Source organism: Anarrhichthys ocellatus, unplaced genomic scaffold (genome assembly GCF_004355925.1).
Source record: "Anarrhichthys ocellatus isolate YVR2014 unplaced genomic scaffold, GSC_Weel_1.0 scaffold10, whole genome shotgun sequence".
Lineage (NCBI taxonomy): Eukaryota > Metazoa > Chordata > Actinopteri > Perciformes > Anarhichadidae > Anarrhichthys > Anarrhichthys ocellatus.
The window spans coordinates 8499175-8512590 of NW_022280040.1; the positions used below are offsets into that span (position 1 = coordinate 8499175).

The following is a 13416-nucleotide window of genomic DNA, read 5'->3' on the forward strand; positions in this document are numbered from 1 at the left end:
GGACTAATTTCCTTCTCTAAATAAGGAAAATGTTTGTTTTTTTGTGTCTTTGTTTGAATTCTTCTCATCTGATCTTGTAGACTTAATTTGAATACATACTAGAAATAGTGTTTATTTAAGTCTCTCATTTAGACATTGTCAAGATATTTAGTTTTCATTCATGACATTTTAACGTCTCTCTCACCTGTGATCTGTTTGCATTGATTGCAGCAGTTTGCCTCAGTAGGTGTTGTCTATTTAAAGCCGGTTTGTTCCCTGAACAAATGTTTTTCTTAAACATCAAAAACAGAACAGATGTGGTTCGAGTTGGGTTGATATCTGCAGAAACCTCAAGTTTAATCTTCCTGTTTTTACTGATTGCTCCTTTTTGAGAGCCACATGCTCTCTAGTTCTTTGTAGACTTAACTTCTCCAAAAGTGTGTTTTGGTCATTTAGAAAACAATTCTTACATTAAGAAGATAGAGGCTAAACTATCCATTATGCATCATGTATTTGAGACACTTCTTTTGTCTAAAAGATATCTAATTATAGAGGGAAGGCTGGAATAGTATCTGCCAGTACGTAAGTTATCAGACAGCATCACACAGCGTCGCTGACCTCCATATGAACAGACACATTGTTAACATACGTGATGACCTTTATTGGAAATCAGTGTCTTCATGACTGCAGCGCTGCGACATCACACACATTTTTCCAGTAAACTCTTGATGATCTCATTCTAAAGTTGTGATGAGTTTGAGGCTCGAGTTGACCTTTATATCATTTTAGAGGAACGGTGGACGCACATCCATTTAGAGTCAAACAGACCATAAAGCAGGGGATGCTTTAGGGCGGGGCTACACGGTGATTGACAGGTCGCTCCTCAGCCGTTCAAATATGGTAACTTCCTTTCACTGGTCGCAAAAAAAGGGCGACGGCCGTAATCCAAGACGTCGGCGGCCAAATCGCTGAACAATTCTTTGTGAAGTCGTGGTAGATGGATTTGTTTAGATCTTACAAGTAGGAATCCCGACTTTGAGCATCGTATCATTCTACGTCTTCTAGTTCGAGGTCAGGAATTTGAGCTTTTGTAGATTTGTTAACTGTTGTTTCAGCTGGTTCATCATCGGTTCACTAGTCATGCTAACTTCCTGTGTTTCTTTCTCTGTTTAAGTTCAACAAACTGCTTTTTGCTGCTATTGGAAACACAAACCACTATTTTCCTGGTACAGAGGAATTTTCCACAGGAACGGCATCATAGGAAAGCTAAAATAACTATTTTGGCAAATCTTTAGACAGAGGGTACAAAACAGGAATGTCATAGATCATTGCTTTGCTATTGGCAATAAAATTAAATATCTGTGGTTCTCTATCACCGTTTCTGATGAACTCTGCCTCCCTAGTTTCCCTCTTTGTACACCTTTACTCCCGTTTACTATCATCACCTTTGTCTTCTTCAGTTTTCGGTCCTCTTACCACCCACGCTCTCCCGTCTCCCACCCTCCTCTGCTGTCTGCTTCAGCCAGAGACACTATCTTTCCTGCTGACCTTCTCATCCTTAATGATGCATGTAAACGGCTCCTGTCCATCGCTGGCTTTATTTATCTGCTAACAAATTATTACCCTTGATGTTCAGCGCTGTGTGTGTGTGTGTGTGTGTGTGTGTCTTCAGACTGCTGTGATGAAGTACCGCGGTCCCTTCTTGTTCAGCACAGCCCTATCGCTCTATCTTAACCCCCTCACTCTGGGCGGTACGCTCACCTTGTGGCCTTTACGACTCACACATTTACATGAACGCACACATCCTCACGCGCTCTCTAGTCGCTTCTTTCTCTTTCCTCCACAATAATATTTCTGATGCCTGACATAAAGTGTAAGTATATTTAGCGAATGTACCCGAGGCTAATTAATTTCACAGAGGATGTGCGTAGTTCTGCAGATCATTAAGTTTGGACTCGGACACCGTCCTTACGTTGGCGTTGAGCTGCAGTCATTACTCCCGACGTGTGCTGAGCAGGCGGGCAGCGGGCCCCTTTAAAAAACAGTAGTGATAGGTTGTTAAATTAGGTTGAAGTAAGAAGTGCCACACTTACTCCTCCTTCCTGGGCTTGCGTTTATCATCCTGGACAGACCGCTGGGTGGAGAGAAACAGAGCACAGATAAACTACGTGTCAATCAAACACCCCTAATCTCAGTGTTCAGGAAAAGCAAAAGAAAGTGGTTTTAGAACAGTGGTTCCCAACATTTTGACTTGATAGTGTTGGCATTTTAACTCAAAGCACTGTTGTAACTAAGTGCATCTTCAAAGCGCCGCTAGCGTGGCTGAAGAAAAACATGACTTTGTGATGCAGATACTGCATTTGTTTTCAGCATATCCCGTTTGACTCATCTGCTCTTCTACCTGACCCCTTGGAGGGTTGTGAACCCATATTGGGAACCACTGTTTAAGACGTTTTGTTACAGTTATTCATTTCTAATAAAATATTAATTCACTGTCTTAAAGATCTTTAGTGAATTTGGCTCCAATACATGTGATCAAACAAATAATCATCTGGTCAATCATGTTAAGAAACAATAGTGTATAAAAAATGGCAAAAGTTGAATGTCTCCATTATTCATTGATTAAGTTATTGATTCGATGCATTATAGAGTATATAACTAGGTCATCTAAAAAGTAGTGACGGCATTTAACAAACCTTAAGTGCTGCAAAAACAGCTATTTTGTGAGGAGCTATTGCTCGCTGAAACCATGAAACATTGAACATAATTACATAAGAATAACATTGAATAAGAAGCATAAAAATAACAAACTGCTGAAGAAAATTATTTGTCAAATGTGCAAAAGAAACTCCGGAACATCGTTGTAACAGTCCGGTGTTTCTTTCCTTGAAACATATGAAGCAAAGGGAAATAATTGCCGATCGATACCGCATCGCGGCAGCCGATAGCTGGGGAAGTAGTCACAACGTCAGCTGGCAGCAAAGCTTTGTTACAGTAAGTATCTGAAATGGTTCTTCTCTTTCTGACTCACATGAATCAGGTTGTAATAGGTGGAGTCCTCTGGTGTGTTGAGGGTCTTTGGCTGCTGGGTCCTGCGGGGGGTCCTCGACTGTCTCTTGTCAGCTGGAGAGTAACACCGTTAAAAACACCACACAGTGTTGACACTAAAATGAAAACTAAACCTCAAATACACTTTTAGACATCTGCAATATTCAGTTTATTATTTACAAAAGTGTTTAGCTGCATTTTCTCATTTCCTACATTTCCCAAAATGCTTTTCAACAACTTTAGAGTTTAGAGTCTATGATCGGCCTGCATGAACTATGGTCAGCTGAGGTTCACGTTAAGGAGGGAAAGGTGTTTTTATATCTTTTCTGTGATGGATTTCTCTCAGTGTGAACTAAGAAAAGAATGATGACTACAAACAATGAAACTTCAAAAAACGATCCAAAGACATGGAACAAATCTCGACGTTCAGAAGCAAGCAAACAGAGATTTTCGAGATTGTAACTTTTAACAACATGTTAAGTTATCTGGTGTTGTCTTTCTTTTACATTGTGATGGAATTTGGAGGAGGTTGGGACAAAAGCTTCGGGTTAGTATTAGTTTTGTGTCTGACCATCGTGATCAAACAGCTCCAGAGCCGGTGGGATCACAACAAACGTGGCTGGTTGTGGAGAAACTATTGAGTGCGATGTGGCACCAGGCTGCTTATTGAACTGCCCTCCACACACACTGCAGTTTAACCCTAAGGCCTGCCAGTTTGAATTTTCCAACAGAGATTATGTGAAACAACCTTTGACACAAACAAAGTGTCCTGTAACTTTATAACGATCCATGTTACAGTGATTCCTCGCATTGTACTGAACATAACGAGAGAGAGAGAGAGAGAGAGAGAGAGGCTTGTTTGTGGCCACTACTTTCCGTACTGTAGTGGGTGAGTTGCAATCTATCATATTTGTCATGACCGTTACAATATTCCTCCTCGGGCATGTGATTGTAATTGCAATTATTAACATATTACGACGACCTTTGCTTGTTGCTCATTATCAATCACTGTTCATACGAGAAGAAACCACGCAATCCATCACGTGCAGAAGCTCTCAGGTGAAAGAGGTGAAAAGTTTGTAATGTCATTGAACAACTTCATCTGAAAAGGTCATGGTGTGTCGCTCAAACAACTTAAGCCGATTTCACACAGCCTCTTATTAATTCCTGCCGTAATTGTCGGAGACGCTCGCTCACAAAAACGCGATTCGACATTTGACGACCTTTCCCACGAAGAACAATGTGACCGGCGTTGCTCTGCTGTCATTGTGCGTTTGTGCCACAAATGATTCCGATGAGGTTTATTGTGTCGATGAAATTTACAGCTTAGGACTGTTGATGAAGGGAAATGACCTGAGCAGAATCTAATAGGGAGTTGCAGTCGCCGTTGGAAATAACACGGATAATTTATTCTGCTTTACCTCGGGCATCGTGCTGCGCTAGAGAAAAGGCTGTAAAGGGCAAACATGCCCCGATCAAATGAACACTGGACTGTACACACACACACACACACAATATAAAATTAGACAGAAGCAGATCTTTAAGCACAACTGCATGTAAGTGAATTCCACTTAAAGATAGTTGGACATTTTAGGAAACATGCAGATTTGCTTTCAGGCCCAGAGTTAGATGAGAAGATCAACATCACTCTCATGTCTGCTCGGTTAATATGAAGCTAGAGCTAGCAGCCAGGAAGCTTAGCTTAGCATAAACACTGGATACAGGGGGAAACAGCTAGCCTGGCTCTGTTGAAAGTAAAACAAACTCTGCAAACTCTCAGTGAATTATGCTACATGTTTTAAAGGTGCTGTATTAGAAAAATCAGAGCATATCTATGATTGAGGAATTGCCTCCTAACGGCTCTCAACATGGTGACGGCTGAGTAGGCGGCTAGCAGCTAACAGTGCCAACAGAGCTAACAGTGTTTAACAGGAGGGAACCGGAGGGTGGGCGCTACGAGTAACGGCTGTATGAGAGCCTTAAAGAGAGACTCTCATGCATTAACATCCACACACGTCATTTACCAGAATGGCTAAAAGTTACATGGTCTGGCTGTAAGGTACGGTTAATTTTAAGGAAACTAAATCAAGCTTAATATTAAGGAATTGGGCGTAATCAGTGAGCTGCAGACCTGTCCAACATGAACGTAATTCCTAAAGACACTGGACTTCATGAGTTTTCTTTACAAATAATGCCAAAACACAAAGCTGCCTACACTCTATATTTTGTAATAAAACTATAAAAGCCACCGAAGATCAAATGAATGGCATAACACACACAATTACAGCTAACAAAAGCCAATGATTGATATTATTACATAATTATTACATTATCTTCTCAAGACACCTGAACCCACGGCGACGCTGACATTTTAGCTGCCAGCTCCGTTTTGCTAAGACGGTGAACTTTCAATTTTGCCGTCTCCCCGCCGCTCACCACCACGAAAGCAATTACATCTATCACCTGCGCAAATCAAATTTAACTTTTGATGACACATCGGGGAGAGGAGCGCTTCCTGTGTCGGCACTTGACTTTCCCAGGTTTCCGGATCTAATCGAGGATCCCGAGGGAGAAGAGAGAACGGCGATAACATCAACTTGTTCTGTGAGAAGACGGTAATAAAACCTCTGCGTCTTTTTTTACATAAAGAAGTGTGGAAACAGACCGCAGTCCTTTAACTTTGAAATAATAACTACGGAAAAAGCAGCAATTCCTGCCTCAAATCCTGGACATTTACAATCAAGGCTTGAGAATAATCATTTATGTTATTTTCAGTGAGGCAGGGGGTGAAGACTAGTGAAGGATGGACAGAGCAAAATAATAGATAAATGTCGTCCTCCAGACAGGCAGCCTGTTTTCTTTAATTATCTGACGGCTACAAAAACAGAACCAAGAATGCACATTAACCTCGGGTCAATCGGCGCCAACGTTATGAATTATATTTATTGCTTTATAATCTGTTTTTCTCAGAGCCGATCTCGATTATCTTACTCGATTGGTGATTCTGAGGAGCGTAGCCATTGATTGCTTTTCCTCTCACGAACATGCCATTGTTCTCGGGGTTTGATTGATGGGCATGGATGATCTCATTCAACTTATGCTGCAGGGCCACGAAGTCCTGAGAAGTCTTTGTGATCTGTTGAAGAGATTTTGAAAAAAGAGTATTTGAAGGGGGGGAAAAAGGAGGTGATTGGGAGCAAAAATAAAACCGTGTTAAAGGATATTACCTGTTTGGAGAAGCTCTCCAGTCGTGCAGCTTCTGTCCGCGCTGTTTTCTTGTTGGCCTTGAGGTTCTTTCTGTCCTTGTAGCCTCTGAAGTTGCTCTGGATCTTCACCGCAGCCTGCTCTTCCTCCAGTCTCTCTCTTTCGGTGTCTGTCTCCTCTTTATGTTCTATAATCACGTCCAAAACGTCCAAGGCCTCCTCTTCGACCTCCTCGGCAGCTTCTTCCTCTGTTTTCTTTTGCGTTTCTCTCTCTGCTTTCAGTTTCTTCCGGTCCCGGTGGCCTCTGAAGTTACTCTGAAGGACGGTCGCGGCTTTTTCCTCGTCCGGCCCCCCCGAGTTCTCCGGCTGGGATTCTGGCACCGATTCTTCTGTCTGCGTTACCCTTTCTCCTTCACTTGGAGGTTCTGGTGTTGCTTCTTTCTCCTTCTTCTTAGTCTTCTTCGGGATCTTTCCTTCCTCCTCGAGTCGTTTGCGCTCCTTGTGGCCGCGGAAGTTGCTCTGAAGCACCACAGCTGCTTTGGCCTCGTCTTGGTCTGCTGACTTGACGTCACTTGAAGAAACATCTGCTGCATCTCGAACTTTCGTTGATTCTTCTTCTGTTTCTGTCGCCTCGTTACTGACTTCCTCTGCTGGTGTTTGAACTTCGGGCAGCTCTTCCTCACCTGCAGCGCTGCTCGCCGTGGGCACGTCTTCTTCTTCACCAGTGGGACTTTCTGCTTTCTGTTTCTTAGCTGGGATCTTGCCTTCGTCCTGCAACCTCTTCCTCTCTTTGTGACCTCTGAAGTTACTCTGGAGGACAGTGGCAGCCTTGGTTTCTTCTTCTACGTTAACAACCTCTCCCCCCGCAGCTTGTTCTTGTCCATTCACCTCCTTCTCGTCCTCCGCCGGCTTTGCTTTCCCAGCATCTGCTGCCTCCATCTCCTCTTCATCTGCCACTTCCGTGTGCTCGTCCTCTTCTGCCACCTGTGTGTGATCACTGTCGTCATTCTCCTCCGCTTCATACGTGCTTTCGTCTTCGTCGTCATTCACCTCTTGTTTATCGGCTGGCTTTTCCTCCTCTCGCCCACCTTCTTGCTCCACCACTGCATTCGGTGGCAACTCCAATTCGGCCCCAGCCATCGTCTTTTGTCTCTCCTTAAACTTTTTCCTCTCTTTGTAGCCCCTGAAGTTGCTCTGCAGAACCACGGCCGCCTTAGTTTCATCTTCCTCGTTAGCCACTCCGTCGACGGGAGGAGAGGAATTTTCTTCATCGGTGAGCTTCTCCGGTTCAGGAGTCTCTTCCTCTGTTTCTTTAAGGGCCTTCTCTGCTTTCTCTTTCTCTTCCCTACAAACAAAACATTGTCAAAGAACATTTTTTCTTTCAGTGCTTTATTGTCAAAAATGTCCTGTTTCATACCGTTTCCTTTTGAAGCTTTTCCTTTCCTTGTGGCCTCTGTAGCGAGCCTGAATCTTGGTTGCAGCTTTGTTCTTCTCATCTACCAACTCCTTGTATTTCTTTTTTGCAAGATAGCTCCTGCAAACTGAAGAAGACGACATGAGAAACGTAAATCAACAACAACTTTAGATTGTGTTGGATATCTGATTCCATCTCAGCTTGTTCGTACCAGCCTGAAACCGGACGACGAAGGCCTCAAACTTTGCTTTGCTTTTGTCATCAGCCGCCCTCTTCCGAACTTTATGACCTCTGTAAGCTGGAGAGTGTGAATCGAGAATTTAAAGCATGAATTGGCATGAAAAACATTAGATAACAGAGTGTACGGTTTATTAACCTGACTGCAGCACCAGAGCGCTCTGTTCTCGCTCCTTTAATGTCCGCCGGTATCGTTTGGCTCCCATCCAGCCTCGGACGTAAGCCTGGAGCAGAATGATCCTCTGTGTGGCCTGCTGCACCATCAGGTTCAGATGTTCCACGTGGTAGTACTTGAGGAACACCTGAGAGTCGGGACACATAGTGTTTCTTTACTACTTTGTCAATTTGCGTCTGTAGATTTCTCCTAAATTCACCAAAAGTTACCTTTAGATAATGCCTCATTTGCATTGCTCAGTGACACTTAAATAAAGACTTTTGGGGCTTGAACCCAGGTCTTGTGGCATGCTCCATCTAACTGTCCAACACAACATATAATACCATAGGCTACAAAGGGGACTTGTTACTGTTAATTGCGAGTTTTGACGCTCTTATTACCAAAGCTCAGTGAACAAAACATTAAGGAAAGCAGCTTCTAATTCGTTGCTTTCGCTGGTTAAAATGAAAATATGGCACGTCATATATAACTAACCTGATGACAGCTTGCAAACAACACTTTCAGTGACTCACCTTCGTCTTCCCCATAGCCCAGTTCTCCAGCTTGGCCTTCTCCAGTATTGCGGCGCATGTTTCTTGAGTCACCGGCGGCTCCTCGTGAGCATGGAAAGCCACGATGTAATACCTGCAACAGTCGGGAACACCGTAATCAGCTGGAACACCGATACATCACACACCGATCTCCACTTGATACAAACAACATCTGCTTCCTTCTGGTGTTGTTGTGAAGCGTGAAGCCTGCTGACCTCTTCATGAAGTTAGCGAACAGGATGCGGTGAGAGTAGCCCTGCCGTCTGATCTTGGCGGTCTCCAGCACGCCGGTGTATCGCAGCTGAACCAGGACCTTCTCCCGGTCAAATTTGTTGGCTTGGCGGTCGTTGTTTGGTTTGATGCAGCGGACGAAGTGAGGCTGCCCCGCCACCATCTTGGACAGCAGGTCCATCAGAGAGTACTAAAGAGTACAAGAAGAGTGCAGTGTTGGAACATTTGAGGTACTTTTACTTTACTTGAGTATTTCCATCTCATGTAACTTTATACTTATACATTAGTACTTTTAATAGTTTTAAACAAGCAACAAAATGACAATATAACAGTAAAAAGACAATAACATTCCATAACTTACTTACATCTGCAAAAAAAGGGAACCTGTAAACGTAAATTTGAAATTTGATATCAGCAGCTGAGAAAAGAAACCTACTCTGAAGTATGAGGCCACCGTCTGTGTTCTCATGTTGGTGGTTTCTCTCGGGTGGTAAGGAGCGTCTCCAGGTTCACCCGGCTGAACAAACAAACACAAAGCTGGTCAAACAATCACAATCATTCACGAAGAACTGTTTCTCTACAGACCTAAAAAAAAGACAACACAGAATGCATGAATTTAAATATACGTACAAATGACACATACAAATATATTAACCTGCACATATTTCGTAACATTTTAACAAGCTCCACATCTAATTCTCAGCAGTATAACCTCGAGGGAAACCAGTTTATAGCAAGCCATCAGCCTGACGCTGCTTCGAGTGCTCATTGTGCCTCTTAAGAGCGACGCCTTTGATGAGTTTTTTTTCCGTTAACATATGCAGATGAATGGAAATAGATTCAGGAACTCATCAAACAGTGTTCATTAACGTAGCTACTGTCAATTGCTTTTAGGTGAGCAAATCACCTCGAGCATTACGTTTGGCAGCACAATCGTGTTTAAACAAATTCACTCAAGGAAAGGTCTTATTTGCCGGTTGGCAACAATTGGACTGATTATTGAATGCTTTGAATGCAAAATTAAAAGTGTTGATACTTTCTTAAGGAATCGTTTTAAGGCGAGACACCTCAGGCAAAAACATGATTATCATGCACTGGTCAATTTTGAGATGTTTGAGCTATTCATAGTCTATAGACAAGTGGAAAGACAACATGGAAAATGCACATTAAGGTGTTTATTTTACTAGGTTCTCTATTTGCGTCTGTAGATTTCTCCTAAATTCACCAAAAGATAGCATTAGATAGTGTCTCATTTGCATATTTAAACATAACATTTCAAAAAACAAGATAATTGCCTTTATGCAAGTAATCCACTGTGCAAGTTTCATGGTGATATCTATTTATATATAATCATTTTTTTAACCCTATTCACCAGTAGTGTCTCTTTGATTCACTAAGTTCTCAGCATGAGGTCTGGAGCTATAAACAGACAATCTACTGCAGCAATGGATTGGAGAGAAAGGTCGTAACACACAAACTTCTACATTCAGAGGACTTGATGACGATGGGGAAGCGTTTATGCATTCAGCATTCTACAGGCTGCACACATGCATGAGCACGATAACACACACACACACACACACACACACACACACATACATTATACATACAGTGAACATTAGGGAAGAGTATTAGAGCCAGGGTGCTTTTCTTTTTTCTTGCATTTTGAGGTTAGAATAAAGTAAAAATACCATTTAAGAGTAAAAATGTCAAACTTTTCTGAATAAATGAAACTACGGGCATCAATTGATATACTGAAATTTCAACTTTATTCTCAAAACTCTAAATAAAAGAGCCTGGCCCGAATACAACTCCGTAGAAAATACCTATTTTTTGCATAAACTGTAAAATGATGCATGATCTACACAGGATTTAGCCGTCACTGAGTCTAATAGACTCTAACCACTAAGTTTGTATCCATATGTACATTTAAAGGAGATCTAGAGTGTCTGCACTGGTAAAATATAACCTCAAACACAAACTACAGGGAAATATGGTGATTACCTCGCTGAACGAGAAAGAATTGTATAAGGTTAGCACTCCCATCTTTTACGACAGAAATGCAGAGACAGAGATGTGGAGAAAAAGGAGACAAAAAAAGGTGAGAGTAGAAGAAGCTGTAACTACAGTTGAAGGGAAAAGACAAGCGAAGGCAGAATGTTAAATCAAGAGCGGTTTGTGGCTCCGGTAGTGAGAGTAAGAAGGTAAACAGAAATAGATGGAACGACTTTTCAGAGGAGAGTCGCTGATGAAGAAGATAATACGGAGATAATGTAGACGGGCTGTAAGTACCTTGGCGAAGGTGATGGTGCGTGTCGGGGTGCGCATTGTGTTTACTCCTTTACCCTTTGTGTGGGCAAGGTTACCTGTGACATAAACAAAGAGAGGGTGAGAGTCAGTGAGTTAGTCATACATGTAGGATTCATCCACAGGAACACGGCCGCACATTTTTAATAGATGGGATCAATTAATGAGGACAGTGTCCTGTCATACTCAACACTGTAGTTACTGTTAGGAATGAAACGCTCGATACGACAGCTTTAAGACTCATTTAAAAAGAGCCATTATGTGATTATTGGCTTTGTGACTCGATTATGACAGAGCTGGCAGCCCGCTCTGCCAACGAAAGGATACTCTCGCTGCCAAGGCCAAGCGTATTACAACAAAACTCTGGCAGTCAGGAGAGGAAAGCCTTTTCTAAAACAGGCCACAATAGCCTGTTGTTTCACTGTAAGTCCGTATTTAGTGCTGCTAAACTGTTTTCCAGGGAAGAACTTCTTTCCTCTTTACCCGTTTTGGTGAGGGGATGGGTGACGAGTTTGCGCGTGAGCTCGTTTTCCGACGACCTGAGCAGCAGCACGATGTCGGCCGGTAGCATGTCCCTGTTCTTGGCCAAGAAGCCTGCAGCGCTGTAGATCACCTTTAGAGTTCGGTAGAGAGGGAGGATACTTATGTGAAGGCCAACGCTCATCGAGTAGCTTCAGGTTAAGATAAAAAAAACGTCTGTGCGCACATTGTTAGAGTCAAATATCAGCTACCTTTCCAGCGTAGTGGTGGATACCAAAGCTGAGATCAACCCTCTTTGGTCTCCAGAAGCTTTTGGTCTTCAGGTTATCTTCAAATTTCTCTAAAAATGTCCAATAATACAAACGTTAATCATCCCACCAAACCAGTAAGACTAAGATCTCTGAAGTTAAGTATATTATATCTCGTATTAACTTGTCTAAAAGTGATTACAGACCTCTCAATGTCAAATAAATCCTTTAAGTGCTAAACATTAAAACTAATGGAGAGATCATAAGACAAAGACTGTTGCTTCTCCGTCAACATTTCCCGGACAAATGAAAGGTTTTAACCAGTGAATCCACCTGAAAACCAGCTGACGACCACTCACCTACGAGGGTCTGGTCGGTGGCCTGCGGGAAACGACTCTCCTCGTCCAGGAGTGAGAGCATCCCCATGGGCTTCTGCAAGAACAGGTCCAGGAGGGGCCGGTTGTCCTCGTACTCGATCATCCGAGCGTCCACCTCCTCGTTCAGGTACTCATCCTGCACACAAACGACACGGATAAGTTGAATTCCTTTCTTTGACCTCTCGTTGTACATAGTGACACATAGTGACTCACTCCTCCCCTTCCCTCCAGATAAATCTGTTCTGTAGGGCAAACTGAGCTCAGGCCTCCACCACTTTATATTCAGCTAACCTGATCACATCTGGCTGACTCGCAGAGCTCCGAGTGTGACTCAGCAACATTACTGGAGACTTGTATTCAAAGAGGAAAAGGACAATATGGGAACAAACAACGTAAAATCAATATGTAACCGCATGTGTTAAGAGAGATGGAAACATTCCGGTAAATCTGCCCCAGTAAGGTGGAGCTTATTAATGCTATAGCCCACTACACTCCCCCTATGCTCTGTATGTATATAGGACAAATGTATTTCTGGGCCTGGTGCCAACAATACCCAAGAGTGAGATTTTGTCAAACGCTAACTGTCTTCAACTCCTAATTGACCCTCGTTGAGGATGATTTATGGCTCCTCTCCGTGGGTGAGACCAAATCATTTAACATTAGCAAACCATTCTCTCCCCCCCCCCCCCCAAAAGGCAAGAACACACCCACGGGAGAGCACAGAGGGGAGAATCGCCAACCTCATTCTCCCGTAAATAAAGACAGCAGCATATTTTACCCTTGCCGTCTCTCTTAAAGCGCAGAGTGACAAATTATGTCATGTTATCACTATTTAGATGGAAATGAGGCAGCGCCAAGGTGAAGAATGCACACAGAGTGCTTTCCAGGAGGGAATGGAGCACTCAGACAGCGTTTATGGCGGTAGTTGATCGGAGTCTTTACCTGTTCCCAAGCGAATATGTGCTGGTTGAAGTAAAACTGGATCTGCTCGTTGGCGATGTTGATGCAGAGCTGCTCGAAAGAGTTCTTCTTGAAGTTCTCGAAGCCGAAGATGTCCAGGATGCCGATGTTCAGGCCTTTTTCATCCTCTCTGGAGGAGAGAAGAATGAAAAGTGACTTTATTGAAACGCATCTAAATCGTGCTCACAATAACGGTACTAACATGCGAATGTAAAGCAGCTATAATG

General features: G+C 42.9%; 1 protein-coding gene across 1 annotated transcript in view; it reads right to left on the minus strand.

Annotated features, from left to right (window-relative positions):
* The window catches only part of myo3a (myosin IIIA), a 47923-nt gene that overhangs the window by 2258 nt on the left and 32249 nt on the right, over positions 1-13416 (minus strand). The window contains exons 20-35 of the mRNA XM_031850483.1: positions 13172-13319; positions 12212-12365; positions 11856-11944; positions 11608-11737; positions 11110-11183; positions 10822-10863; positions 9254-9334; positions 8802-9007; positions 8569-8680; positions 8021-8183; positions 7856-7942; positions 7648-7771; positions 6255-7575; positions 6019-6163; positions 3011-3102; positions 2073-2113 (exon numbers count right to left, since the gene is read on the minus strand). Of these exons, the coding sequence (XP_031706343.1) occupies positions 2073-2113; positions 3011-3102; positions 6019-6163; positions 6255-7575; positions 7648-7771; positions 7856-7942; positions 8021-8183; positions 8569-8680; positions 8802-9007; positions 9254-9334; positions 10822-10863; positions 11110-11183; positions 11608-11737; positions 11856-11944; positions 12212-12365; positions 13172-13319 (3009 nt within the window). The remainder of the gene's footprint in view (positions 1-2072; positions 2114-3010; positions 3103-6018; positions 6164-6254; positions 7576-7647; positions 7772-7855; positions 7943-8020; positions 8184-8568; positions 8681-8801; positions 9008-9253; positions 9335-10821; positions 10864-11109; positions 11184-11607; positions 11738-11855; positions 11945-12211; positions 12366-13171; positions 13320-13416) is intronic.